The sequence below is a fragment of the Ochotona curzoniae genome, unplaced genomic scaffold (assembly GCF_017591425.1).
Source record: "Ochotona curzoniae isolate NIBS_2020 unplaced genomic scaffold, NIBS_Ocur_1.0 contig_2210, whole genome shotgun sequence".
NCBI lineage: Eukaryota > Metazoa > Chordata > Mammalia > Lagomorpha > Ochotonidae > Ochotona > Ochotona curzoniae.
Window position 1 is genome coordinate 19046612 of NW_024465369.1, and position 26039 is coordinate 19072650.

The 26039-nt window shown below is 35.4% G+C and overlaps 1 protein-coding gene across 5 annotated transcripts in view; it reads left to right on the top strand.

Annotated features, from left to right (window-relative positions):
* The window catches only part of GALNT13 (polypeptide N-acetylgalactosaminyltransferase 13), a 426836-nt gene extending 418572 nt beyond the window's left edge, over positions 1-8264 (top strand). For 2 of the 5 annotated variants that reach the window (XM_040972022.1, XM_040972023.1), the window contains one exon: positions 7385-7525. In XM_040972022.1, the coding sequence (XP_040827956.1) occupies positions 7385-7525 (141 nt within the window). Of the gene's footprint in view, positions 1-4359; positions 4546-7384 lie in introns of those variants that run through there. The other 3 variants (XM_040972021.1, XM_040972019.1, XM_040972020.1) reach the window with 3 other exon arrangements.
* The last annotated feature ends 17775 nt before the right edge of the window (positions 8265-26039 follow it).

Sequence of the window (26039 nt, forward strand, 5' to 3'; positions counted from 1 at the left end):
TAAATAATAAGACACAAATTTAACTCAGTCACTTAATAGTTGACCTAATTTTGCTTCATTTGGAGCAACCTGAGCATCATTAGCAAAGCTGCAGGAGACCCGTCTGGTCTAGAAGCCCCTTAATAAACTACTCAAGCATTTCAGCTCTGTGAATTGTTCATCGCCACAGAGTTAAAGAGGAGGAACATGAAATTGCATCGCACTGAAACATTTAAAAATTGTTTTTATAAAGATCTGTAATCAACACATACTGTTTTAATCAGGTTTTCTTATATTTTTTGAACATCACAAATGTATTCCAGTACATTTGAAATTTACCTTTACTGCAATATTTGCACATAGCCACGTTCATTTGAAACATTCAGGCAGCTACATACAGTGTCAGAATCTAATTTTAGATCAGAACACTTGTGCTCAACAAACACTATGCAACAAAGAAAAAAATGAGAGGAAAATATGGTGCTAAAAATAAGTCTTGTTTTTCATGTGACTGAGCAAATTGACTGAGAAAATACTTTTTCTGAATTCCTTATCTGTCTGTGTCAAATGCTTCCCACAGTGAAAAATACAGGGAATATTCTTCAATAGGTAAAATACACTGGATTGATATTTACTGAACACATAGCAGCTTATGTTTAGACTTTATTTAATCTCCCCTCTTTTATTTACCTTTGTCAGAAAGCAGGTAAATGGGAATATAATTTTAAGGTAAGTGATTTTTAAATGCAGCCGGGCCATGTCTTTGTGTGGGCGTCTGAGCGAAAACAGTGGCTGCGTCAGCGTGGAAGGCTGTGCACGTTAGACAAGTGTTACCTTCTCATCACCCCCACTCACCTAGACCTGTGACTCCTTTAGAATCAATTCCTGAATAGCAATTGCAGTAGATTAATACTGCTTTTGTAGTTCCCATTTATTGCACATTTGCCCTTGCTATTTTAGACTTCCTGTTCTGTGACTGCACAAATTACGTTGTCAAGAGATCATGAAATTTTAAATAGTAATTTTACTGTGTTAATTATTAATTGATTATCATTTTGTGTTGCCAAAACAGAGAGAACACTTCTATTTTGGCCATTAAGTGAAATATCTGTGACCTAATGTTTCATTACTACATTTAATTCATGTAACCATTGATTTTTATTAGCTATATCTATGCTTTAGGTAAATCCTCTTTTCAACAGTGTAACTCAATTGTAAAGTTGTAAAACTGTAACATTGCTAACACAATGTATTTAATTATATTTGCTCAATAAAAATTCAAGTTTTTACTACTTTTAAATACAAAGACATGATCTAATTTTTGCAGTATTTCAGCTCTTATTTTTTTCACTGAAATTGTTTCTCTTGTCTAATTCCAGTCGGTTTTATGTATCGTGTCTTTGGAAGGGTGGATTTTAAGACGCTCCGTGACACATCTTGTATTAGATAGTAAAACATACAAATATGTTTAAAAGCAATTACTATTAATTTTTTCTCAAGTATCTTAGAGTCATATAGCTGAAATTGCGTGCATACTAATCATGTGTAGTGGTGCAGGGACTTAAGAGCTGCTTTAGTTATCTCTGACTCTCCATCAAGACTTAAGAGCCTGCTCTCCTTCCTGCCCTGCCTCCTGCTAAGGCCAACAGGGGCAGCTCCGGTGCTTGGTCACCTGCTGTGTAGAAGGAATTCCCGTGTTCTGTGGTTTGCTTCTGGTTAGTCCAGCTCTGGCTGCGGTGTGTGGGGAAATGAACTAGCCATTTCTCTCTATTCCTTTCAAGTAGATGGAAATAAATAAGATTAAAAAAAATTGGAGGTCAAATATCAGTGCTTTACATTTAAGAAGAGATCAATTAAGTAATCCATATTTACAAACAAAACCCAATACTGGCTTAGGGCTCACTGTACCTTTTGCTTTAGTCAATATTTTAAATAAAGACACTTAGAAATGAGCTGCTTTGGGGCAACCTCCTTGTTAAATTGCCTTTGGGAATGAGTTCACCTGACAGCCTTGTACTGAGGAATTTGTAAAACTATACTTATACTAAAGAGCAATTAAAAGAAGAAAAGTTGTGCATATTTTATAAAAAGTACACATAAATCGCACAGAAGAAATAGAGAAGACATTGAAAAATTTAAAAGTTAATTTATGTAATTGTAAATATTAATATATAAATTAAAAATTCATGTTTTATTCATTTCTTTATCAATAGCTCATCAAATGACTTTAATGGCAACACATGAAATGTAGCAAACACAAGAGATGTTCGTTGCTGCTGTTTATATTATGGCTAAATATTTTTAGTATATGTCTTTCATTTTGCTAATTTCTATTTTTTTATCTTGTAATTTCTCCTTTAAGAATTACATCTTAAAATCATTACAGAAAAATGTTAAAATCATGTGGACATAGATGTTCATCAGTGTTAGTTACACAATTTTTTAAAAAAAAATCTCTTTTCTGATTTGAGTGACACAATTATAGAGAGTGAGAGAAGAGAGAAAGAGAAATTTTCCATTTGCTGGTTCACTTTCCAAATAGCTGCAAATGCTAGGGTTGGGCCAGACCTGATCTAAGAGCCAAGGAGGTGCCCGGCCCAAGCCCTTGGACCTTGCTCGTCTGCTTTCCCTGGGGCCTTAGAGAGCAGCTGAATGGGGAATGAAGCACCCAGAACTTGAACTGGCACTCATACGGAACTATGTCAGACCTTAACTTGCTGTGCCGGGTCTGTCTCACAAAATTCTTGACAATGGCTACATATAGAGAAATTATTCCCCTCAAAGGATAAGTTAAATGAGTGTTAGCAAATTATTTCATAGAAATTGCTGATTTCCTGACGAAATGTTTAAATTTTATTAATAACTGTTAAGATTGCTTGTAATACGGATGGAAGAGGGGTAGTCAAGGAGATTGCCTCAGTACCATAAATATACAGAGGTGATAAGATAGTGGAAAACAGGTCATACTAGTAACTGTTATTTTTCTACATAGAGAACTCAGAATTGAGTCATTCCTGGCTTTCATGTAAATAAACATATTAAATAATTTTGTGAACTTTTATAAATGAAAAATAATGTTTGCCCCTGTGGAATTGAAATTTCTAGTTTTGTTCTGCCTTTTTTCTAAAGTAATGAAAAAAAAAGTTACCTCCCCTTTTTCATAGGAATCCATTTGATAAATATTTTGTGTGAAAATATTATGAAAATGTTTTATGAGGATAGAGTATTGTTTTCGTGCCCCAGAGCTGCATTTTCTGAGTATAAGGGAAGTCCTTTTTTTGCTTAATAGTATGAAAAGCCTTATTATTTTTTAGAAACACATGAAATTCACATTCACTAACACTAATGTCTTTGCTATTAATAGGATGTTTATCAAGAAAAAGACCTTACAACATGAAAACTGAGTGTATACAATGATGTAACTTAGGGACTTTTGGAATATGAACAGATAATTTAGTTTTTGTTAAAAATGAATAACATCTTAACCAATCAAGCTGAATAGTTAACATTATTATTTCCAAATAAAATATATATTATAATGCTAGCTTCATAAACTTTATGACTCTCTATGTACTGTTTTGACAGTAAATGCTTATAAGGGTCAATCCATAATATTGTCCAATGTGCTGCCCAAAAGATGTAGACTGATAATTTTTTTTATACTGGCATTTCACCAAGAATCCCAACCTCGGTTGGTATCTCCCATGACATGCATGGAACTGGGCTGTAGTCACCATGTACCTAGCTTTTTCTGAACCTTATGCTCCTGTGGAGAAAATAATAGGAAATTAGAGAGAGAAAAATATTTTGCTAGTTTATGTTTGGGCGATAAATCAAGAACCCAAATAGAATCCATCTTTCTTTTCTCTTCACTTAGTTAACTTTCTAATTAACATCTAATTGTTACAACAATATTAGTGAAACACATATGAGCACCACCAGATTATTCCCATGGAAATGTCAGAGGAAACAATTTGAGTGATATACTGCAGAAAGTAAAGCATTAAATCTAAATAGTATCGCAAGCCACCTCTTTAAAATCCACTCGACTTTAGGGGAAAGGGATGGAAAGGCCATGGTCCATAATTGTAAACCCTCTGGACGAATTCACAATTTTGGTTCTCTGCTCAAAAAGTAACAGTTGATTGTGAAGAGCGCTTCATTACTAGGAGAAATACTGAGAATATCAACGTTTCTAACCAAAGTAAATTTGGCTACACCTGTTGAATTCAGATGATGTTAAAGCCGTCCTATGGATGCAATTATTGTAACATGTGCCTTCCATTCTTATCCAGTAGAACTTGTGTGTTACCTAGGATTGATTGATTACTGCATTTGTAATTTATTTGGTCATTATCCATTGTTTTCTTTGTCAAACAGACTCACACTCTTCTTCATGTAACCACCCAGTCCTGCCTCTCAGTAAGCAGAGTTGCTGATGGCTCACCACAGCCCACTGTGGAAGCGTGTAATGATAGCACTTGGCAGCAATGGCTGCTAAGAAACTATACGAGAATGGAAGTTCTTAGAAACATTTTTGGGAATACTACTGAGTACATTCTTTAATAATTTGTAGAGGTTTGTGTTGTAGACTTTATTAAATTTGAATTTTTTGTTATATTTGGTTGTGGCAGTCTGGAAACTTCATGTCATTAAAGAAAAAGATATCTTATAAATTGTTTCTTTGTAGTTATTTTTATGTCTTTGACATCTCATTAAGTTGGAGACTGTATACTAAGTTCTATTTAGTCCATCATTACTGAATAAGCATTTCTAAATTTCATGACTTCAAATACCTATATAATATTTGCAAATAATTGATGAAATGCATTATGAAATGCTGGCTCTTTTGTAAACTATAGTTATGTCTCTAAGACAATAAATTGTATATCAGAAATGAAAAATATTAATAAAAAAGCTAACGTCACCAAAAAGCATTATTTTGAATCACTGAAATTATCTGCCTGTTAGTTTTTATTCAAGCACTTTGGCTATATGTAGACATAACAACAGTGCTTCTAAAATATATAAACATTTTAATTTGAAAGACAAAACTTAGTATGAAGAACTAAGATATAATTTTCAATAACTTTATGGAGAATTTTTCTAAGCATTTCTTTGTGAATATTGGTTCAGTGATATAATAATAGTAAACCTTTTTGAAAATTCTGTTATCTCTCACTTCTATGACTTTTTTTTTTTTGTTGTTGTTGCTTACATTGTATTATGTAGTACAGTTTTATAGGCGCTGGGGATTCCCCCCACCCCTCCCATACCCCTCCCCCCATGGTGGATTCCTCCACCTTGTTGCATAACCATAGTTCAAGTTCAGTTGAGATTCATTGCTTGCAAACACATGCCTAGCATAAAGTTCAGCGTCTTATTGTCCAGATAAGTTCAGTGGCCTCTTGGGGAGACCTTCTATGGTCTGAAGATAGGTCTAACAGAATAAAGATCCGGTCAGTTAAAAGCCCCAACAAGGCCTCAGTATCAATATACAACATTATGGAATTAATTGACATAGTATTGGGTAAACAATATGTTAAAAATAATGCAAGTTCCATTCTTCGAAACATCTGGGTTGAGACAGTATCAATGACAGGTTCAAAAAATAACAAACAACCATACAAAAATTACAGGTTAAATCAAGGCAAACATGTGGTATCTAATCTTTTGGGATTCACTCATTTCCCTTAGCATTATAGTTTCCAGTTGTGCCCATTTAGCCACAAAGAACTGCATTTTGTTTTTTTTAATAGCTGAGTAGTATTCCATGGAGTAGATGAACCAAAGCTTTCTTATCCAATCTTCTGCTGATGGGCATCGAATAGCTAGAACCATCCTGAAAAATAAGAAGTTAGCAGGGGGAATCACAATCCCGGACCTCTGGACATACTATAGAGCAGTGGTTATCAAAACAGCCTGGTACTGGCACAAAGACACTTCTATGACTTGTAACTATCTTCTCAGTAAGTAATAAAGTGAACCATTATTCCATACAAAGACTAAAAATAACAACATTTCCTAATTCTTGGTTTTAAGGGATTGATTACCCAATAAATAAAGAACTTTATGTAGTCCCATACCTTTTTATGAGAACACATAGAAGTTGAGAAGCCTTTTTGAGATCAGCATTAACTAGTGCAGGCACAAATGAACTTGGAAGGCTGGGACTGGAAAACTAGAGGAGAGAAAAATAGTCGTGATAACCTGCTAGAAAGTAATGATACCCATATTCTTCTTATCCTCGCTGGAGATGGATGTTATCTTTTGGAGGGAATCCATTGTCACAGCTGTCAGGAACCCACTGGCATAGGCAACACTGCAGCAGTCTCTGAAGTTGGAGAAATCAGAGGCCATTGTTATCATAAACCATGTTGCCTGGAAACATAGTTAACATCGCTACCCTTATCATGTTGCCAAGGAGTCAGAGCTAGAGGACTGACTAAAGGTCAAGGTTTTTAGGCTGAAAGGAAAAGGATGTTGGTAAGCATTTGTGTAACAAAATATTTTCTGATAAAATTTTATTTTGTGGCATACACAACAGTTCACAGCTAGGGAATGGGTGTCAAAAATTCATAATTCTGTCTAGGTAAGCCTAAAATAACCAGTTTTGTACTTTACTACTTTGAAAAGAACTCTTTGGTTTGTTATTGTTGCAGTGGTAGGTGGTGTTCTAAACAGCGTTTGTACATTTATGGATGTAAGACTATGTATTAACATTTCCTGATTACACTTATTTATGTCATTGATAATACATAATGTGAGCTTTCAAGAGAAATCTCAAAACTTAAAGTTAACTGATAAAACATTCTGCTCATGTGGTGCACAATCAGATTAGAACAAGATAAGCTTTCTGGAATAGCTCAAAGGCTAATAAATATACTTATTAGTGTAAAATCATGCAATGACATGCACTCTTCCGCAGTGAATGCCCCACTGTCACAGATACTATGATTTGTTGAGTATTTTGAAATAGGAACATCTGTAGCATTTTGTTCATTTGGGTCGCAGCTGTGACATCTATTTGCACATTTACCAAATGTTTACTGAATAATACATGCCTAAGACAACTAAGCTTGTGTGAAACTGCGTTACTATTTCCTGTCCTTGACTGAACTCAGCGATCGCAAATGGACTTTTTGCAAAGATTAAATTATTGACAATGTTTGATAAATGTAAGGGTTTTTTTTAACTGTCTGCAGACAAGGGTGTACCAGACAATGAATCCATGACAGTCAAAATTGCATAATAATTAATTCAGAAGCTCCTGTGCACATTCCTCATCAAAACATAAAAATGTGTTACGCTAACAAGTCGTATTTGTAAAGAGAATATCCAATCTTTTAGGTGAGGGAAGTCAGTGGTGCAAGAGGCGATACTGATTATTGGTTATCTTTTACAGAGACTCACCTTAAGACATGTAAACAGTAACCAGTGTCTTGACGAACCTTCAGAAGAAGACAAAATGGTGCCTACCATGCAGGACTGCAATGGCAGCAGATCCCAACAATGGCTGCTAAGAAACATGACCTTGGGGGCCTGAAGACGTTTTCACCCAAGCCATGAATGTGTCTGCACTTTTGTTTTTCCATTTTTTCAATTAGGATGAAATATTAACTTTGCTGAATTGAAAGTTTTAAAAATCCTTTTAGTATTCTAAAACACAGTTGTTTATAATTAATTTTTAGGAATGTTTGGGGATTTCCCTACTAAAATTTCTATCTGATTGAAGAAGCACATAAAAATATAAGTAGCAAAATGTTATTAAACATCAAAAGAACTTATAAAATGAATTGTGTTTGCTTTTAAAAAAAAATCTATTGCTCTTGTGTCACAAGGATAGTTGGGTTTTATTTTATTTTTTCTTATCATAGTAATTAAAAGAAAGATTATGTAAAATGCCTTATAAAATGTCTTCATTATGAAATATCATCAATTATTTATAAACTCATTCTCTCTACTGAGAGGTCACATACAAATATTCAATTTCTACGTCAACCAAAGGGCCAAATAGCAAAGTATTTCTGAGAAATGACTTTATTTTATAAAATCTTAGCTCCAAATACTTGTATAAGGAAAAAGTTAAATTGGATGTTGAAGGAAGGGAGTATTTACAAATGCACCACATGTAACCAAAAAGAAGAGGGATTTGACAAGTCAATTTAAAGTACATATGAAACTAATAAGGCATTGAGGGAAATAAAATGACATTAAACTGCAACAATCAAATCACTGTAAGAGTAACTTGACTAGATTACAATCATTCCTAACACAGACTCAAATAAACCATTTTCTTCCCAAAATTGAAATGGAAGACACAATCCGTAATACTGTTTTTGTCTCCATGAACTATCGCACGTATTTTACCTTCACTTTAGAGAGTGTGGTTTTTCACTCACATTTTATGCAATCCTAAGTGAAAGTTTTAGGCTAGTTTTAAACTTTTGCTTTTAAAATTTAAGTTAATGTTCTGTTTTCTTTTCAGTTTTGTATTTGAAAAATTGAAAACATCTCATTCAAATTTCATTGTGATTCTATAGTATCCAAAGTTCTCAACACCAGAAGGTGAACCTCAGTACACATTTATTAAATATTTATCTTAACTGGGGTACTAGATACCATTTTCCATAAAAGATGTCACAAGGAAAATAATCCTAATTTGAAGATCTACCTATAATTGTCTTCTTTCTTAATACTTTTGCACAAAATACATGAACAAAAAATGTGAGAGGAAGAAAAATGTATGATTTTTTTTGACAATAGTTGCAAAGTCAGTAAAGTTGTTTAGCATATATATATTTTATTCAATGTAAATGTACTCAGCATCAGATTGAAATCTGGCAGGTCACAAAAACCACTATAGCAGAAAATGCTACTTTTTTGATGTTTGTTTTTGCGTAAAAATTTCTATTCAATTGTATCAATGTTTGCAACACACACAAACATTATTTCTGTATTCTTGGTTTCACACAGAACTGCACTTTCTAAAGGTTACTACTTTTTGAATGGTTTTCCCAGCTGACTTTCCTTGGTTTTGGTTGGTTGGTTTGTTTTAACTTTCTGTTGGTAGAACCATAAAGAAGACTTGTACAATCTGGGGCAGTTTGTGTTTGCTCTTTCAAGTGTGAATATTACCCACTCTTTGGTCTTTGGAATCCCCAATCAAGTTTTAAGCAAAACTGAAAGCGTGGGAGACCCAGAAGAAGCTCCTTCCTGGCTCTTGGCTTTGGATCTGCTCAGCTCTGGCCATTACGACCACTTGGGAAGTGAACCAGCGGACAGATGTTTCTCTTTGTCTCTCCTTCTCTCCGTAAATTTAACATTGAAAAACAAAACAAAGCAACAACAACAATAACAACAAAAAACAACTTGAATTCCACAACACTTTTCCTGAAGAGGGACTCTTTAACTTACATGAAATTTGTCATAGAGGCTGTGACTTTGCAGATACTGGACCACTACCTTGCATTGATCAAGCCTTTCAAATCAACTGAAGCCTGATTAATTCCATTTACCTTTTGCACCCTCCCCTGTTCTCCCATTTCTCATTATCCTGAAAAGAAGTAAGTAAAATTTCCCTCACACAGTTCTTCTTCAAACTTACAACACCGAACTTTTGAAGATTCTTTCATGCAATGTGTTTTTCTTAGGTTTAATTTGTCAACAGTTGCACCTGTTTTGTAAATAAACTAAACATATGGCTGCTTGCTCATTTAAAGCTTAATTTGAAGCATTTCAGTATAAATTAGATATTTGAAAGCTCATTTAGGTTATCTTAACAAGTACAGAAAAAGCTAAAACCACATGAACTTCACCTAGAAAAGATTGACTGTCCTAATAACTCAAATGGCATCAAATGTTACAAACCGGAAATTAATGATTAAAGATGAACTCTTTGCCAGATACATAGTGTTCAATATAGAAAAGTACACCATAGTAGAAGTCACAGTGCATTTATCTTGTATGTTTTTTAAATATTGAACTTGAATATGAAATGTTTCAAATTATTTCAAATCACTCTCTACCTCATCTTGGTTAAGGCAACTGCAGCATTTCAATGCTAGGGTCAAACATTAACGTTCATTTTTGATTCCTGTCTTTTCTTGACACTCATTTAATCATTTAACCACCAGCAAATTCCCGGAATGCACAGTCATGTCTCAATTCAACAATCATACTGACCCTTTTAAAGATGAATCTGATGTTGTCACGTTCCTATAAACAATCTTAAAGTGACTTTTCATCTCTCTCCATTGGCCTGCAAAATCCTTATTGAGTAACACACCGCTCCACACATCTGCCCTTCTGCCAGATACATGTGCACATGGTTTTGCTTCTACGGTTTCTTTACACCTGTATCCACTATCACGCACCATTCTGCCTGTTTCACATCCAATTCCTGCCCCCAAGTCACTCCCTGCCTCGTTTTGCTCCCTCAGTCTCACAGCACAACCTCTCCAATTTTCTCCAATTCTCTGTTCAAATTTTACCTTATTGATCAAAGCCGTCTTGGCTCAGACAAAGCCGTCTCCCATTCACCCTCCCTCTTCCCTATGCATTTAACATGTGTTGTCTTCTTTATTTCCCTCTAACCTCACCCATCCCCACCACCAAATCTTGCAACCTATATGGAAAAAAAGTTTCATAAAGTCAGATCCCTGCTAGTTTTGCTTACTCTGATATTCCCAGAATCTAGCTAGTTCTTGTTACCTTCTAAATATTCTCCAAATCTTTCTTGAATTAATGAACTGAAAATTTTGTGTTCAATTGCTGAGTGATGCTGTATACTTTTTGTATTTGAAAATTTAAAATAAAGTCTAATATATTTAGACAGGATTTGCATTACTTTATTTCCAAACAATAATTTTCTTTCTGATATCTGTATGATCATATGGAATATATGTTACTCTTTGTGATTAAATTTCTTGCCTTAGAGATATAAAATATCTTATAAATATGCTAATCCATTTGATTAGTTGCTGCATTTATCTAAAAATTATTTTTAGTTTTTTGTATTCCTTGGACACTTAAAAGTGTAGGTTAATTGAATTTTAGTTTAGATTTCATATCATTACCTTTAAGAGGTATTGTTTTCATGATTTCATAAGAATTATTACAAGATTTATTTCCTAAGTTCAACACTGTGAGCAAAATGCAATTACAGACCTTGGGAAGGATCTATTCTTAGTTACTTTGTTTCTGGATGATAAAATTAAGACTCAGATACGTAATGTACCTATCCTAAGGATCATATACCTTCAGCAATGCTTCCAAGGCTTCTCATTATTAATATAACCTAATATTATCACTAAACTATTGTATGAAAGAAACAGCACTGAGGAAAATCATCTCCGTTAAAATAGAGTGATTAACACATTGATTTTTCTGAAATGCTAAAATTCTTACTATCTTTCAGATGTGAATAAAATTACTTTTATAAAATATGGGACCCGGTGGTGTGGCCAGCAGCTAAGTCCTCGCCTTGAACTCACCAGGATCCCATATGGGTGCCGGTTCTAATCCCAGCAGCGCCACTTCCCAGCAGCTCCCTGCTGGTTGTCTGGCAAAGCAGTTGAGGACGGCCCAATACTTTGAGATCCTGCACTCTTGTGGGAGACCCGGAGGAAGTTCCTGGCTCCTGGCTCCAGATCTGCACAGCACTGGCCGTTGCGCTCATTTGGGGAGTCAATCATCTGACAGAAGATCCTCCTCTATATCTCTCCTCTTCTCTGTATATCTGACTTTGTAATAAAAATAAATAGATCTTTAAAAAATTAAAATAAAATTACTTCTATAAAATAATAGATACTAAGTGAAGACTTTCAGAAAAAAATGCAATTTCCTGGAAACTATGTGATTATAAAACCTAGCATTACTGGTCAAATTGCGTTTCAGCAAAGCAAAGCCTCTGCATTCATCTCTTCCATTTTCTTCATAATTACCTTCAAGTTGAAAGCAAGATAGTCTACAGCTTACAGAGGAAAGTAAGCCATCGATTACCATGGCATTGGGCGAGTTCTATGAGATCCAGCATCACAGACTCAATGTGATTCCACCAAGATTGCCAATCTTCCCACTGTAGTTCTGCAGGCCCTAGTAAACACAACCTATAAACTTTGTTTAGCCGTGATGCTAGGGTCACCTAACAGATAACAAAAACACATCTGAGAGTGAAAAATAGCTAGAACAATTAAAAGGAATATTTTATGTTACTTTTGTTTGTTTGTTAGGTAAGAGATGAAAGGCATGGTGTTGTTTCAGGAAACCTCAAAACATGTGATCACAAGTGACCAGAACCAGTGAACTCAATCCCATCTATGGATGCTGTGTCGAGTCTCTAAAAAGGCAAAACTGGCATGCATGCTTAAAAAATGTACTAATTCTGCATATATGAATGTTTTCAGATTTGAGCTATTAAGGAATATATCAACATCCACAAGCTGTGATTCCGTGCAGTGATATTTGAAAATCTTAAGTGGATGTATTATTGTTTGAGTCGCAAAAATTCGGTTGTCTTCAAGCAGCTTGCGTATCAAGATACAGTCACTTCCCACCACTTGTCCCATTTTTTTGCCACAACAGTAAAATATAGAGATTAAGTTAGTTGCTCTTCAGCACAGTATGATGCTATTGATTTGACCACACCATGTTCAAACTTCTAGTAAATATAAGCTAATGTACGAATGCAAGGTGTTAAATGAACACAGGGAATGTGCTTGATGCCCTGATTTTGCTTCACACTGTTCAATACATTCTAAGGGAAGTTTCCATTGTATTTGTGTTAAAAATTCCCTCTGAAATGGTAGTGATGCAAGACATGCTCAAGTATCTGGTAATATCGACATCATATAGATGTTGCTTTGTTTTTAATTTTAACCAGGGAGAACAAATCACTTGATATCCTGTTTTTAATGAGTAAGAATGTGAGAATTAGATGATTCAGACTATATTTATGTCTTTAAAAATGAGATTTTGATCATGCTTTTGACTGGTGCAAAACCGAACCTAAGCAGCTGTTTCCTTCCAGTTGTACATCCAATCAAAAATAGCACAAAGGAGGAAAAAAAAAGACTTAATAATAGAATTTTTTTATATTAGGTCTTTTGCTTTTGCAGTCATTGTCGCCACATCTATAGAGATGTAATTTCAAAAATGTTTCAGATATACACTTGATACATGGTTCTTTAAATTTGTAAGAGCAGATTATGCATAAAAATATGCATTTAAAATACTGTAGGCCTTAATAAATGCTTCTTTTTGTAAATTCAAATATTTATACATTTTTGGCAGGATTAAGTATGCCTATTTAGTTTTCCTTTGGTGTATGTTGCCTTTTAAAAATTGTTAGCATTTAAGATAGATAAATCCATTATTTTCTGCTGTGAAGATCATTTAAATAAATGATTAAATGCTTATGTATATCTTTTAGCAGGAAGAAAATTTTGTGATGCCAGTATAATTTAGATGCCAAAAATACATAAAAGAAACACTAAAATGTACACGATTTTAGATCATTTTATTTAGTTTTAAGATGAGCTTACAGTATTATTTCTGTTTTATTTTAAATTGATTTAGAGTAAAATAAAATACCTCACATTGTAGGAAGACAAATATTTTTCAAAACAGGACTATGAGTCCTACCTAGTTCCTTGACTCTGGTGCTGGACTCCAGGAAGACAGGCTGTAGGATTAGTGGAGGTGGAGCCAGGCTGACCACCTGTGGCACTGTGATTACTCAGTTCACATTTGCAGTCCTGATCCACGAGCAGGATCAAGGGAAGAATGTAAAAGGTCACGTATCCCGTTATATTAGGAGAAAGAAGTCCTAAAGAAAAAAGAAGTGAGCAGAAATGGAAGGAGAACAAGAGGAAGGAAAAACGGGAAGGGCGAAAAAAGGGAAGAAGTTTCTGCTTGTATGTTTTCATAATTGTAATCCAAGAAAAGTCATGCAGTATGTCCTGCTAATGTTTGCTTTATTCAGAAATCCATTGCTTTGCAAATGTTCTGAACACTTTCTTGATTGCCCCCCAAACTTTTTCTACAGCTGTCAGCAAGTATAAAGGGCATGAAGTCTGCTACGGCCTTTCCTAGTAACCCCTCGGAGCACCGTGTTGCATTTATAGTGCTAATAAGGTACACGGCTTGGCTTAAGCAAACAGCTTTTCCTGCCCAAGGTTTTGATACACTCGGCAGCACACTATTTTGCTTTCCTCTGGTACTGGTGGGAAAAAGTGGTCTCATGCGCAGACACTGCTTTATTTCTTGTTGTCAGCCAAAGACACTATCAGCTTCTCTGCTGACTCCCTCTTTTCTGAATAATACCCGGATCATTGGCACTCATAAATGTTTATTGAATGTCAACTAAATTTCATCTTTTCTCTTTTGTACTGATGTATGATTATCTGTGCTGGAGAAGCGTATGTTAGGAGTTAGGGGAGGCTGAATGGAAAATGAGAGAAGAGGATTTCAAGAGAATTTTTTCTTCGTTTTCCATGTTGATCTAATTTAACCTCCTATTTACTTTTTAAATGTTCTCTTACTTAACGAATCATGCTATCTCTCTTCATTGAAAACCTATAATTTTTAAGGGAGTGCATGCATTTGGAACTTGAGAGAATTCCATAATTACATGAGTATTGCGGTAATTAAATTTGATATGACCCAGATAGGCATTTTTCCTCTAATAGAAGCATGGTATTTTGTGATAGGATAATGGGAGGTTAGGATGACAAGGCAGCTGGAGCTGTGACCAACCCCTGAGGAATAAAATAACATTTGCTATTAACATTTGCCATTACAGAAAGAAGCTTTCATTGGTGTGTGTGCACGCTGTAATTTCTAGGGCTTATTTCTGAAAACGACTTATGCATTTCTAAAGATACATATAATGGGCATACTTGGTTTATACATTTCAAATTTTTCCAAAATACTGAGAATTAAATTCTCCTGCCAATAATCATCATCATGATTTTATGCACAAATCACAAATCTCTTTATCTCTGAAGACCTGAGGTGATGCAGCTCAACACTATTGGATGCCAGTGTGTTACTTTTAGCAAGAGATGGGCATGCAATTTGTCAATGATACCACAGGAGGTAGACTTGAAGACCTAATGGCAGCTGTTTGCACCTGGCAGATAATCTCAGTGTCATTTAAGCAGCAGAACAATGTTTGCTTAAATTACCACTCAGGTCAATGGTATTTACCTAGAAACAGAGGCTAATATCAAACCTATAATTCCAGGGTAATTAGCAGACTATAGATTTCTGAAGCTGGTTGACTTAAATTGTCAAATGGCCATCCTCCTCATCCACAATAGCTAATATCACCCTCCTCAGGCACACCTTGTAGGGTTCCTGTGAGACTGCCTGTCACCCAGAATGCTGACTACATGCGAGGGCAGGCTTAGCTGAACCTGCCGGGTTTGTTGTTGATTCCTCCATGTAGAATAATACGCAATGTATAGACAATGAATTGTATAAGAAAATAAATAGCTTTCTGGATTCAACAGTTAGGGAAATGGGTTACAAACTAGAACACTCTGTGGCAGATATAATTCTTAACTTTGTGTAAAAAGTTCTTCAGGGAAGTTTTTCTGAAAAGTACAACTTAAATTTGAAAAAGTAAGCCTTGAATGCTAACATTTTTAGCCATCACATATGCTGATCTTTAATGCTAGATTTGTAGGTAAACATTTTGGAAGAATTTCTCAACTCCGTTTTATTTGTTGCTGCTGTTTTTTTTGGAAAACATTCAATTAAAATATAAACTCAGATTAGTATAGATGTGTCTGGACACGAGTCATTATATACCTTACTTCTTTTTTAAATTTTAATTTTAGTTTTAATAATGATTACATGTCTGATCAGGGTGGGGAGGATCGAGATTTAGAGAAAATTGGGTGAATTCATTGCTTCCAAATTTGCTATTTTTTTTCTTGCTGTTCCTTAGGGAATGGGAGAGACAAAGAAGGAAACCGCTCATGAGTTTCCACACATCTCAGTACCTAGGGATGAGGAACCGTCACCTCATATCAACCCAGAGTCTCAATGGGTACATATACAAAGGCTTCTGTCCAAGTGATTTGAATAGTTCTGAAATGCTGCTGTTTTCACTGATCTAAGGATGATGTCACCCTCCCGATGTCCATTGGCTCCATTCACCTAGATTTTTTTGCTGTCATAATTAGTTTGAGGTAGTTTTACAGTTTGTTCTGTTCTCCTTCTTCTACTATAGCACCAAATGTGTTGCCATATTTTCCTCTTACAACAGGGCCTGTTTGCACTGTTCCACCTTTTTAATTAAGTAGGATATATTCTTGGAGGCAAGTCCAAGTACCTGGGCCAGGTGTCCCGACCATCGTCAGATCCCCCTTTACTAGAGCTCCCACATAGTAGGCATAGCTTGCTTCTAACTTTAATAACTGAATTAATGTTTAAAAAGCACTTACTGATCCTTAGAAAGGACCAGAAAGTGTAAGCATTTATTTGTCCCACAATGATTTATTAGCATATTTTCTTATAAATCCTTTAATTTTTAACCCATTTACCGAGGAACATTTCTAAATTGGCAACATTTGCTAACAGATAATTGACACTTCTTTGGTACAGTTTGTAATCCTGAAGTTCCTGTCGAGTTTTGTTCAAAGGCTGTCTTTTCTTATAAGGGTGAAAACTGTTCAAAACTGAATTTTGCCAAAAGGTTCAGTGTTACAACATTCTCTAGGCAAGTTTGTGATGACAATGTGATGTATGAGGGTTTGTTTTGATGCGATTTATGATTAAACATCAAACATCAGTTATTTTATGATTAATTATCTAATGTCAACACCTAAAAATTAAAGAAAGATGAAGACAACCATCTGTTAACGTTTTTAACAATTAGATATAAATTGCCTAATCAGGTTTTAATTGTTAAAGGACATGATAGATTCACTAGAACAGAAGAGCCATGCCCTGGTGCTTTTTCATACTCATAATGTTGCAAGTTTCCTTCCCTTCCTCTGTCCCAACCGACTTCTCCTGCTTATATGCCAACTGAGCATATGCTTTTAACATTTTCAAGAAATTACCAAAATCTAAGGCAATGCATTTTGCAGCAGGTCAAAGGTCAAAGCAGTGTGTATCAGTTTAGCCTTCTAAGCCCATTGGTTATATCTCATAGTTGGAGAGTATGATTTGAAAAATCATTTTTAAATAAAAGTTCGTGAGACAGTAAGCAATTAGAAGAGCCCAGACCATGAGAAATGAGCTGTGACCAGATTGCTCCTTTAATAAAAAAACTGGTTCGGTAGACATACAGAAATGCTTTTGTTTTTATTACGATATTGATTTATTTTATAACTTCTTGCCTGTTATATTTACCTTTTAAATTTCTCCAAAATGAAAAGTTTCTTTACAAGGCCAGATACAATAGTCAGATGGTAATACCACGATCGATCGAAATCTAATTTCACTAAAGTTTAAGCTAAAGTCTTGACAATTATAGCAAACACATTTGCAGTATCATGGTGTGGTAGAAAGGGCAGCCGTGGAACAAACGTCATGACGCAGCAGGTTAAGTGGCCGTTTGTGATCTGGAACCCCATAATGGAGTATAAAGTCAAGGCAGAGCAGCTCTTCTTTGAATCTAGCTCTTTGTTCATGTGCCTGAGAAGAAGAAATAAGGTCAGGCCCCTAACACTGATGTGGGAGACCAGATGGAGATTCTGACGCTTGGCTTCCTGCTAACCCAAACCTTGCTGTTGGGACCATATGGGATATGAAACAGCAGGTCAAAGGTTTCTTCCAGTCTCCTCACTCTTTTTGCTACTCTACCTGCTAAGTACATATGTAAAATTACACACACACACGTGTATACACATATGTGTATGTATACATACGTATGTATGAATGTATATATAAGATTACAATTTTGTTGTTTTGAAATGAAGAGCCAAATAAAAATTGGTGTCAGGAAGTATTTAAAAGCTTATGTTTTCTGGCACTAAGCACCGCCACTCCCTCTCAGTTTCTAACACCTGCTGATAAGAGGTTGGAATCCAAACCGAAGTAATAAACCTACAATCCACAATGAAACAATCATGGAATTCCTTGTCCCAAACCTAGTGCTGGTTACAGAGCACTAGGTCAATTACATTCTGCTTTATAAATGTTCTAGTTGGGACTAGTAAGGAATATTCCCATCTCTCTAATCTGTGTTCCAATCTTATGCAAGAGTGAAGCTTTGGAGGAGTTTAGGTCCCTAAAATCAAGTGTAGATCTACATGCAACTTCTGTTCGTTGGGTTATCAAATTTCTCCTTGTTTAGACTGTTGCCATACTTGTTAATCTATTAATTTATTTAGTTTCATTTTAACTTTTTTTGCAAAATATAAATTGTAAAATCTATGTGTTTCTTATAAAGTTGGCATGTAAATTGAATGTAACCATGCATGAGTGCAGAGCATACCAAATAGATATTAGTTTATTGCTGCCAATCTTAATAATTTAAAGAACAAGAGCTTGCATAACAAACTTTTTTAAAAGTTTTTTTTTTGTTTTTGTTTGTTTGCTTTTGGAAAGTCAGAAATATAGAGAGGAGGAGAGAAAAAGAGGAAGATCTTCCATCTGATGGTTCACTCCCCAAGTGTCCACAACAGCTGGAGGTGAGCTGATCCAAAGCCAGAAGCCAGGATCTTCTTCCTGGTCTCCCATATGGGTGCTGGGTCCCAAGGCTTTGAGCCAACCTCAACTGCTTTCCCAGGGCACAAGCAGGGGACTGGAAGGGGAAGTGGGGCTGCTAGGATTAGAACCAGCACCCATCTGGGATCCCAGAGCTCGTTCAAGGCAAGGACTGCAGCTGCTAAGTCTCCGTACTGGGGCCCCATAACAAACTTTTTATATGCCACCAATATACCTAAGTTTATACTAACTGACTATGGCATATTTATTTTAGATTTAATTCTCAATATTTAATTTTACCTAAAAAACAAATCATCCTCAATCTGTATGTTCATAATCATAGCTTATACCATTGTTAAAGAATGGACTTTATCTTATATCCCATAAAATTACTTCTGCAAATGTCTAGCATGTGAGCAAAGCTTTTCAAAATAGGACAACACAGCTATCAGTACATTTAATAAAGACTGACAAGAACTATAATTGAATCAGATGAGTGATGTTTTACTTGAAAAAAGTTAATTTGTGTTTAAAATTGAATATTTTCATTTAAATAAAAATTTAGGTATTTAATTCTGAAAATTAAAACTAGGTACTTGTGAGTGATACATATACATCTAATCATTATATTTAAGGGTTTAGTAAGATTTTAAATAATGATACAAAAACATATTATTGTCACCTGTATCTGTATGTGCCAGCTTAAATCATATCAACCTAACCTTATAATTTCATTTTACAAATTTTATAAACACTAGGCAATGTTGTAGTAATGTAGTATCATCTAACGTATTTTGGAAAACTTGTGTTACTGAGTGAATGTATACATGATGAAACCAGGTAATTTTGTGGTGGCAAGGATGGAACAGCTCAAAGGCAGTCATTTAGATGAGAACAATACACAAGTGTTTCCATGAATGCTGCTACAGTAAAGATTTAAAATCAAGACTCATAAGTATTATAAATGGCAGGCTTACAGTCAATTTACAAAGTCATAAATTACACAAATATTTTAACCATTCTTGAAAATGTTTCCAAACCACTAATCCCTCTCTGTGCATATGTGTATATATATTTGTGCTTTGAAATTATTTAAAAACATGACAGGATTCAGCATTGGCAAGTCAACATACCATTTCTCCGACTGATTGAGTCTTGGCTGCCACAGTTCTGATTCAGCTTCCTGACGATGTGCCTGAAAAGCACTAGATCATGGCCCAAGCACCTGGGACATTCTGTCACCTGAGAGACCCCAGTTCCTCACTCCTGCCTTTCAGCGTTCCAACTCCAGTACTGCAGCTGGGGGAATGAACCAGTGTATGAACATTCTCCTTCTCTCTTTGTCACTCTGTCTCTACCTTTTGAATAAATACAATATATCTTTAAAAAATGACAAAAGTCATCTCAAGGGCAATGCACTATATTAAAAGGATCTTGATTAACCCCCTTCCCCCCCCCCCCCAGTTTCATGAAAGAGGCTTGGAACTCACAGTGGATCATATGAGTTCTGTTTTCAGACTTTTAAACTCAGAAAGTTAGACTTTTGAGAAATTGTTATTATTAGCTATGCATAGAGCAGAGAGAACAGGAGGAATGGTGGTACTTCCTATGTTAGGAAGATGTGTTGTTGTGATTGGGTGAGCCCCATCATTTCTGTGCTGGCTCCAGTATCTCTTCTGTTGCTGCAGTAAAGTACCAGATGCTGGTGACGCACGACAATAGAAATGGGTTTTCTTCCAGTCTCAACACTGGAACTCAGAAATCAAGGTGTTTTCATTTCATTACGCATGGTTGGTTAGTCAGTGGTGCGTTTCTTTGACTCTATGGTGCTATAATTTTGTTGTTGTTTTAACTTCATACTTGTTGTTGACCTTATTTCGTGACTTCTCATTTAAGGGAATGTATAGTGATGGAGTAATAGAGACTACCATATCAACATGCAATATGCATCCCTACTTCCAAATCAAAGATGGGCTCCCAATGAAACTATGGACATATCTAGACAATGGGATGCTAGAGTGTCTGACATTGTACTAGCAATATCGGAGCACACTTAAATAACAGACTGAAGGAATTACAATTCCTTATGAAGGACGATACAGATTTAACAATACAAAGAAAATCAGTAGGGGATGGGAATTTGGGGGGTGGTGGAAATCCCAAACTTTATGGAATTGTACCATAGAATTCAAAATTCAAAATAAGGATTCAAAAGTGAAAGAAACTTTCCAAGAAATATCTTAAAATGAAGAGAATTGCTCTTCAATTCCTCATGCTGGAAGAAAACCTTGAAAGAAATACACTAATAGAGACCAACAGGTCATTGAGTAAAACATGATGAAATTGCTGTTCTTAAGAGACATTTTATATCACGAATAATCTGCTTATTGCAAAGAGAAGTCTTCTGACAAAAGTTTTTGTTTTGTGACAGTTTATATATTACATCATCATGCCTAAATAATTCTCTTTCCACCTTGTCATCATGTACCCTAAATCTACTAGAATTTCCTAAAATTGGATACATCATGTTGAAATGCTTGCATACACTAATATTCAACAGACATATCAGAGGAGTTAAGACCTTTCACAGCCGAAGTGTTCTGCATTTTGTTCATCAGGACTAGAAACAGTATCCTGATTTACCATATGTATTTGCTCCAAAATATTTTTTAAGATAAAATTTTATTGAAAAGGTGTATCAGAATGAGAGGAGAGACAAAAAGATATTATCTCTGCTGATTCACTTCTCAAACAGGCACAACAGCTGGAGGGAATTGAACTGATCAGAAGCCGGGAGCCAGGAGCTTCTTCCAGGTCTCCCACATGGGTGTAGTATCCTAAGGATTTGGGACATCTTCTACTGCTTTCTCCAGATATACACAGGGAGCCAAGTGGGAAGTTGAACAGCAGGGACAGAAATTCATGCTTATATGGGATCCCAGAGCTTGCCAGATGATTTAGCCACTTAACCATTGTGCTGCCCCTTCTCCCCCCCGCCCCTTTTAAGATGTTTATTTACTTGAACGTCGCAGTGACAGAGAGAAATAAAGATCTTCCATCCACTGGCTTACTGCCCACTAGCTACAGTAGCCAAATCTGGGCCAACCCAAACCAAAGAGCTGGGAGCTCCATACTGGTCTCCCATATGGGTAGCAGAAGACCAATAGTTTGGCCACTTCTACTATATTCCAGATGTTTCACAGGAAGCTGAATGGGAAGTGTAGCTTGTGGTATTTGAGCTGTTACTCTCACATGGAATGCCAACACAGGGTGTGGCTACATTACATGACCAGTCTTGCCACGTAGCACATCTCTACATGGACAATACATAATGCTCCACCAAATACGAGAAGCATTCTCACAGAAAATTCTGTGTTTCACTGTAGGAAAATACATGCCTTGATGAAGATGGGAGTATGTTACCAAGAAGTAAATAGAGAGAACATTCTAACCAGAGGAAGCAAGAAATGCAATGTGTACATTATTAATCATGAGGGTGCAATTAGGAGCTGTAAGAGCTTTGTTATGAGAGAAATATGAGCTCTTGTGGGAATAAGCACAGTAATAAAATAAGCATGGATTAACTACTCTACACAGCCTCATGCAACTAAGAAGCTGGCTAAGCTTTTCCATAGAAAGTAAAGTATCATTGAAGGATTATAGGCCTTTTTGTGATAGGGTCATATTCACATTCTGGAATTGCTTCTTAAAGTCAGGAATGAAGATCAATTTAAAAGCTTGATATTTTTGTGATGGTTTAGACAGAATTAGATCTTGAAATAACATTACAGCTTTAAGAATTATTCGACAGATGTAATAGATGAAACTGTATTACTTAACAGGTGATGAAAATGAAGTAGCAGGAGGAATTCAGGGCAGGAATAATTGATTTATCCATAGAGGAGTGAGTGATGAATTAAATACATGTCTAGCCTATTCAGCTCAGACAAATTGTAGGGTTCTAGGAGCAGTTACAAGGGAGGGGTAAGTTAGCCTTCATGATAATGGCATAAGATGGAACACATCCCCCTTGCAAAGTGAAAATATCATTATTGGACAATTCTACAAATCCCATTCCAATGACACTGAAAAGGAAAGAAGCATATGAAAGAAACAAAACACATGTGAGATAACTCTCTGGGATCAGCCAAAGGAGTAGGAGATGGGATGTGGGGAAAACACACACAATGCGATCTTCAGACACTGTGGAGTCTGCCAAATACACGTGATTAACACCCTGCATGTTTCTGTGCAAAACAGGCAATCCTAATGTCAGCTTTCCCATTGAATCATGCTGCATGTCTCATTAGTGCACACTTCCCACTGCTGCTCATTTTTCCTGCCACCTGATTCAATGTTATCCCTGCATTCTTATTAGTTGTTATTCTGACCCCTTGATTGGCTGTTATTCCACACCTCCTCTGACTGGTAAAACCTGCACATATTTCTCAGGAAAGATTCAGCCAGGGAAGTTGGACTTAGAAAGAAGATGTGAAAATTTTAGTTGAAGCACAGGAAAAATAAATCACATTTTCACTGAGGAAGATGTAACGTGAGTTATGGGAGAAGCCCAGAGTCTCAGTTGGACCAAAATTCAATTTTACTATTAAATAGCTCTGAAAGTGTAGACCACTGTTTTCTGAAATTTATTGTAGTCTAAAGAATTTCACTCTGACATGTAACAAATCAAAGATGTTTTTAAGGATTTTCTTTTTTAATAGATTTGCTTGAGTAGTTAGCAAAAATAACTTGCTTTCTCATTAAGTAAGATATAAGTGAAACTGCAAAATGAATAACCAAATATACACGCTTATTTGATTATGGTATATTTGTTGTATAATTTTTAAATATATGTGAATTATTACACTTTCATTGTATAATGGTAATTTAAAGTCCACAGATATGTTCCCCTCAGAATATATGAATAAAATGGGCTCATGTAAAAAAGCAGAATATTTTACTCTTCAAATTGTATGTAAATAAAAGAATGAAAATTGGAAATTAAAATGTATATTCTTTCAGAAAATTATTTATTTATTATTCCATTATATAATTCCATAAGGCCTGGGATTTCACTTCATCCTCCCTAAACCCCGCCCCCCCCACTAATTTCCCCAATGTCATTACAATTAGTGTTGTCCTACACAATCAATCATAAGTCTATCATTATGGTTTCTAAGTGTACCCAGACATGTTAGGCATGGACAATGGCAGAGTCCAGCATCCTATTGTCGACATACATTTAACAGTTTCATTGGGAGACCATCGTTGATTTGGAAGTAGATGTGCACACTGCATTGTATCTTTATATTTGTCTGTGATAATCTCTACACAGTTATTATACATCCCCTTCAATAAAAAGCCATTAAAAAATCAACAAAAGGAAAAAAAATAGAAAACTAACAACATGAAGTGAAAAAGCATGCTACCAAATGACCAATGTGCCACTAAAAAAATGAAAAAGAAAATGAAAAACCTTCTTCAAGCAAACAATGTTACTGTGTGACCTATGCGTAAGTGAGAAAATTAATAAGGAACACAAAACACTTCTGGTATGAATGAAAATAAAAATTAAAACCCCAAAGTCCCCGAGATGTAGCACAAACAGTATTGAAAGGGATATTTGTTATATTTTGCATGAAGGTTGCTTTATATCAGAAAGAATATGTATTTGTCCTTTTGTAATTAACTTATCTCACTGAGCTTAATGGTCTCTAGTTAGGACCATTTAGTTGCCAATAGTAGAATTTCATTTTTTTAATGGCTGAGTAGTATTGCATAGAGTAGATACAGCACAGTTTGATGGGCAGCTGGGTTGTTTCAAAGTCTTTGCTATAGTAGATTGTGCTGCTGTAACTACAAGATTTCAGATCCCTTTCCCATAGGCATATCTCACTTCTTTTGGCTATATTCTCCAAAGCACGATGGCTGGGTCATATGGCCTGTGTCTGTGGAACTGTTGGTGTGGAAGACCTCTAAAATGAAAATTATAAAGCACTGAAAAACAGAAGAAGACATTAAAAGATGAAGAAACCGACCATATCATGCAATGGAAGAATCAACAACATCAAAACATCTATGTTATCAAAGGTAATACACAGATTAAATGAGATTCCAATCAAAATCCCAACTACAATCTTCTCAGAAATAGAAGAGAATATGGAAAAGATAATCTAGAAATGCAAAAGCCCATGAATAGCCAAAGTTATCCTGAAGAATAAAAATCAAGCTTGAGTAGTTACAAGTTCAGACCCCAAGACATACTAAAGGGCAGTAGCATTCAAAAACAGTTACGTACTGCTACAGAAACAGAGGAAAAGATCAATTAAACAGAAGAGAGATCTCAGGAGGGAGCCCACATTACGTACAGCCAATCTTCAACAAAAGAACTGGAAATATTTTAGGGGAAATGTCTGGTCATTTTAGAAAATGTTGTTGGGACAATTGGCCATTTGCATTTCATTTTTTGAAAAGAAAAATGTATGTCCATATCAACAAGCTAGCGCTTACCTGGACTGTTTTCTTGCTGAGTTTCTTGAGCTATATATGGATGTTAGCCACCTTTATTATTTGCATAGTTTGCATATATTTTTGCCCATTCTGTTGATTGCCTCTTCACTTTGTTGAGTGTTTCCTTTGCTGTGCAGAAACATTTTAGCTTGATGTGATCACATTTGTCTATTTTTGTTTTGATTGCCTGTGTTTATGGGATCCTGTAGAAGAAGTCTTGTATAAGGCTGCTGTATTACAGTATTTCCTTTATGTTTTTGTCTATTAATTTGATGATTTTAGGACTTAGTTTTAGATCCTTGAATTACTGAATATTGGTTTTTATGTAGAGTGTCAGATACAGGTCTAACTTCATTTTTATGCATACAGGAAACAGTTTTGCCAGCATTATTTTTGGAAGAGACTATCCCACTCCAGGGGATGGCTTTAGCTTGTTTGTCAAGATTATTTGATTGCACATTGGTGGATTTGCTTCTGGTATTTCTATTTTGTTCCATGGGTCCATGTGTCTCTTTTTGTGCTAGTATCAAATTTTTTAATTTAATTATAACTGTCCTGTAATATAACTTAAAATTTGGTATTGGGATGCCTACAGCTTCTTTGTTATGGTTTAACATTGCTTTTTACTATTCACGTATTATATACATTCAGATAAAATGCATATACATTTTATTGCTTTATTTCTAGACCTAGAAAGATGCCTTCAGTATGTTGTTTTGATTAAATTAACTGGAAATTCTTTTAGTTTACATGGCCATTTTGATGGTATTAATTCTAATTCAGGAACAGGAAATATTTTTTCCATTGTGTTGCATGTCTTTCTTTCCTTCATGTTTGTGATTTTATTGCAAAGATTTGTCATATACTTGGTTAAATTTATCCCA